This window comes from Juglans regia, chromosome 6 (genome assembly GCF_001411555.2).
Source record: "Juglans regia cultivar Chandler chromosome 6, Walnut 2.0, whole genome shotgun sequence".
Classification (NCBI taxonomy): domain Eukaryota; kingdom Viridiplantae; phylum Streptophyta; class Magnoliopsida; order Fagales; family Juglandaceae; genus Juglans; species Juglans regia.
The window spans coordinates 27,649,281-27,654,390 of NC_049906.1; the positions used below are offsets into that span (position 1 = coordinate 27,649,281).

Here is a 5,110-nt window from a genome sequence, read left to right on the forward strand (position 1 = left end):
TTGTAATTTTCACTTACTAACTTTTACAACTTCTATGCAGGAGTGAAGTTCTATAAACAAAATGAATAGATCAAAGTTAAATATTCATTATCATGCAGGCTCAAGATCTTTCCATCGCCTCTCTTAAAAATTGGTAATGTACTTTTTTTTTATTTTTTTTATTCTATGTAGTTTGTTTTTAATATAGACTTTATATCTTAATAATATCTCTATCTTGTAGAAAGAGTCAAACACCAATTATGATTTGACAAAATTATATGTTGCATCACATACTAATAGTAATGGAGTGTGGACTCATCCCGATGCTCGTGAGAATTATGTAAGTATTATAATTTCTTTTAATTAACCATATTTAAATTATTGTGTCAATATTAATTTTAAATGTTCTATGTAGGATAAAATAGTTGTCATTCGTGCTGAAGCTGCATCAGATCATAATCATCAACAAATGATGTTGAAATTTTTACACAAGTTCTGGGTCAACATACGGGTTACTTGAGGGGTTTGGGTTACTTCAGCCTCTTTATCAATGTCAAGCACTACTATCATTGCGTTAGAGAATGCAAATTCTAGGATCGAAGAATTGATGGCAAATCATAGGAGTTAGAGGCTCAATTGACGAAACAAGCAGACATAGAGATGCGCATAAAACAGCAAGAAGATCAACAAAGAGATATGCAACTCCAAATGCAAGAACAACAAAGACATATGCAGCTTCAAATGCAGATGCTTGTGCAACAATTCAGACCTCCAAACAATTGAATTTCATTTGAAGTGTTTTTGCATATTGAACAAGTATATATCATGTACTGATAATTTTATTAGTATTATTAGTATTTTATTTTATTTAGTTATGACTTATTAGACTAGTTTTATTTATATTGAACAATTTATAATGTATTTTTGAAATACAAATATCTATTTGGTTTTTTAAGTATTGTCTAAGAAAATAATACCCGTTCGAACTCTCATCAAACGTTCGAACATATATTAATCGGACACAACTATTCGAACATCACAAGTTAGAGTTCAAACGGTAAAAATTGCGTGTTGTTCGAATCTATTCGAATAGGCAATTCACTATTTACATTCGATCATCAATTTTTTTGTTCGAGCGTTTCTTCATGTGTATTTGGTCAAACGGAGTGGTATCGATCGACCGGCTATGAAATATCCGTTCGAATAGTTCCACATTGTTCGAACATTATTTGCAACGTTTGAACAGATTTTCGAGACGAATTCAAATCGTTCTAGAAAAAAAAATCCGTTCGAACGCGATCTAATAGTCCAGCTTAATTTCGTCCCAAAAGACATTTTTTGGGACGAATTTATGATTTTTGTACCGAAATACCTTTTGGGACAGTTTTATAGGGACGAACTTGGGATAGTTTTTTTTCATCTCAAAATATACTTTGGGATGAAATGCAAGTCTTTTGGGATGAAAATTTTCGTTCTAAAAGACCTTATTTGTTGTAGTGTTTTTGTGGAAATAGTTGGATTATATTTGCACTATGAATAGAACAAGTCATATTGAAATGTTATAGTACTGTTCATTTAATAGCATAAAATGATATTTGTGAGTCTTAAAGTTATTTTTGTAGAAATGTTTATAAAATAAACAGAACACGTGATAATGTAATTTTTTTCCACATGTAAGACTATTTGTAGCAACATATATTTATTGCAAATAGTTTTATTTTTGTTGCATATACTTATATTCCTTGAACCTATCCTTAGTAATAAACATATTTGCAACGACCATAATTTGGTTGCAAAGGATAATATATACTATCTTTGGGAAAATATTACCTAATTGCAAAGCCCTCTCAAATTGTTGCTAAGATAGTATCAATGACGTTAAATTCAATTTGCAACGACGAAATTTTGTTGCAAAAGGTAACCATTTGCAGCGAGAAAATATTTTCTTGGGATTAGCCTTTGCCCACATGTTATTTGCGACAATAGTTCAACAAATAAAATTCATTATTGTTGTTAGAATATTACATATGTTAAAATATTACCATACATTTTAGAATATCATGAATTAGAAAAAGAGATGAGAAATTGAGACGGATCAGAGAGAGACACTTTTAAAGCTACATCCTTGCTATTCGGAAAGTGTTCTTGAATACATAACATATGTCTCTATTTATTGGAGGATGAGACTAGATAGAATGGAAATACAATATTTAATTAATAATAGTAATTGATATTTATTGATTTACACAATAAATTAAATATGGTAGAGAATAGGTCATATTACCATATTTACTTGAATATTATGAATATCTTCTAGGTGTGATGTTGCAAATAGTCATTTGCGACGAAAAATAAGTAATTTTAAATGATTTTTTCCTAACAAAAAGCCATTCGAATAGCCCTTTCATCTCATACACATTACTTCAAATTATCCCATACAACCAGCCCCAACTTATGGTACGCGCATAAGATCGAACACCAAAACCGAAGGAAAAAAAAAATAAAAAAAGACTAAAACAATGATGTGGTCTGGAAAGAATGACCTTATTTGAAATAATGACAATAGTGAAGCTCTGAAGGGTTCTTTCTGTAATTGGAAACAACGGCCTAAGCCCTGAGGCAAAGAGGCCATGCATACATGCCCATTATATAGCTAACAGGATGATGATGATGGATACATGGAGACGGCAAAGGAAACATCATACAGATTCATTCTTGTCATTACCTTAATTTCCACTCATAAGTTTTGTGTAAATTTCTTGCAAAAATCATCGCAATGGTCAGGGGAGAATGCTGCAAACCAAGTCTGAGTGGCACCCAGAAAAAGCGCAAACAAAGCAGCCAAAGAAGCGAAGCCCGTCCAGGAGGTGCGGAAATGATAGTGAAAGAACTCAGCTGTGAATCTCATCCAAGTGTTGTCGTAGCATTCCTGAATCTGGTACTTGACATCCTTGTATGCCTTGAGATCTGGCACCAAGTCTGTCCCTATCTCATTGAATAGCTTAGCAACTTCCTCGTCGCTGCCGAGGAAGTTGTACAGCACTCGCGCTTTTCTTAGGTCCTTGACGTCGCTGGCTTCATCGATAAGCGAGTCGAGGAAGGAAATGTAGGAGGTGACGCCGAAGTCGTTGTAGAAGTCCAGACACATTTCGTAGGCTATCATGTTCAAGAACTTTGGCCCTGTCGAGTCATCTACAATCATGGGTGGGAGCGAAATGTGTCCTGGGTACAAATTGAAGTACTTTCCTGGCAACAAATTAATCCATTTTCTAGCGAAAAATATACTTCTCAAGTAATTACCGGTTTTAATACAACTCCTTTCCACGATGATTCCTGCTGCTTTAAGCTCCTGCAAATTGCGGTAGGATTGCCATTCTAGGTCCTTCGTTCTATTTTCCTGTACGTTCTCAGTTTGTGTCTGACGCCCTGGCGGGCCCAAGAGGCTTGTCCTCAGAAGATCCAGAAGATGGGTCGGCGGCTGGGGCCCTGATCTTTCTCCTTTTCCTGATAATTGCTGACCACCCTCTAGTATCATGTTGTGGTTTCTTTTAATGAAATTCTGAATCGAACACCTGAACTCATCTCTCATCTTGCTCAGGCTCATCAACGACTCCAGGAGACGATACGGAAGTTGGTTCTCCAGCAGGAACAAATCCTGTTGGCAGAAGGCTACGCTGTCGTCTTTTATATTCTTCTCTTTGAACTTGTTGTTAACAGCGTAGTATATGTATTGCAGTACTGCGCAGCCGTCCACGAACAGTATCCTGGCGAGGGAGTCATTATCGTAGGGCTTCGTCACCGCTTCCTCGAAGCATTCCCTGAGTTTCTCGATTTCCTGCTCGATTTTCTTGTATAAATCGTCTATATTTACGTTCTCGCAACTTTCTGTAACAAAATCTTTGGTCAATCTGAGCTTGTATTTCTCTCCCAACCGGTACCTTTCCTTGCCATGATGGATGGGACCCAAAGATACCACTCTTGGCTCGTAATACTTTGCAAAATTCTTGTTATCACGGAGCAAGAAGATAACCTGATGCAGCTTTGGTGTTGGCGCCGTTTGGGGTTGATTTTCCGCATTTTCTCCGGCCGCCATTACCGTTTCGAACCATTCCTTCATGCCAGGCGTCGAGGTTCCGGCCATAGCAAGCTTGCATGCACTCAACAACACAATAAAAAGTTTGAGAGATTTGATTTGACGAATTTAGGAGTGTTTCTATTATTGGAAATTATTAAGTACTACTTTGTTGATCGAATGCACCGAGAGAAGTACTATATATAGTCACAAAATTTTTTTATAAAAGTAAATTCATAAACTATAAACTGACATGAACTAAGTGATATATTAATATATTTGCTTTGCAATAAATTATATCAATTTATAAATTTATTTTTAAATATAAAATTTTTTTATATTAAAATATTTCTCCTTCACTAAAGCAACCGTACGAGTTTAATATAAAATTAGTATATTGGTAAACATATCTAAAAGAAATTCAAACAGCTTGCCTAATAATTTATTTACACTTTTCGGAATAAATTATCCATTGATTGTGTTGTCTTTATCCATCAAACAAGATAGGTATCAAGTGCATGCATGTAATCTCATGGAAGCCTTTCAATTTGATCAGCATGAAATTCTTGCTAGAGCTAAAGATGAATTTCATGCCAAGTGCATGCATGCATGTAATTTATTGCAGAGTCTTGAAAAAATATGGAAAGATTGAAAAATATATTGCTGAGTCTGACATTTTGTTTTTTTATTTATAATTTATTTGGACGAATCTGCAAACAAAAATAATAAATGATTAATAAATATTACCATAACACTCATTATAATTGTATATGGAAAATGATTAATCTGTAACTCTTATACAACTCTCTTACAATTCTTTCTGAAATGAATGATACTCTTGTAAAATTGAAATTTCATTTATAATAAAATTGAATGTTTTGCATTGGTTGATTGTGAAATGAATTGTAAAAAAATTATAAATATATCATTAACTTCTTTGAGAAATTCTATTTACAGTTCTGAGTGTGCAGTCTCATTGATGAATAGGGATAAAAGGAAAAAAAATCATTTTAAAAATGATATTATTATAATTTTAATTTTTTTTAAACATAATTATAT

The 5,110-nt window shown here is 33.8% G+C and overlaps 1 protein-coding gene across 1 annotated transcript; it reads right to left on the reverse strand.

Moving 5' to 3' along the window:
• Positions 1-2,426: 2,426 nt before the first annotated feature.
• Positions 2,427-4,219, reverse strand: LOC108997537 (UPF0481 protein At3g47200-like). The gene has a single exon (XM_018973849.2). The coding sequence runs from the start codon at positions 4,118-4,120 to the stop codon at positions 2,717-2,719; it is 1,404 nt and encodes a 467-aa protein (XP_018829394.2). The 5' UTR covers positions 4,121-4,219; the 3' UTR covers positions 2,427-2,716.
• Positions 4,220-5,110: the final 891 nt, after the last annotated feature.

Coding starts and splice junctions, on each gene's coding strand:
- LOC108997537 (XM_018973849.2), bottom strand. CDS start 4,120: ATGGCCGGAACCTCGACGCCTGGCATGAAGGAATGGTTCGAAACGGTA.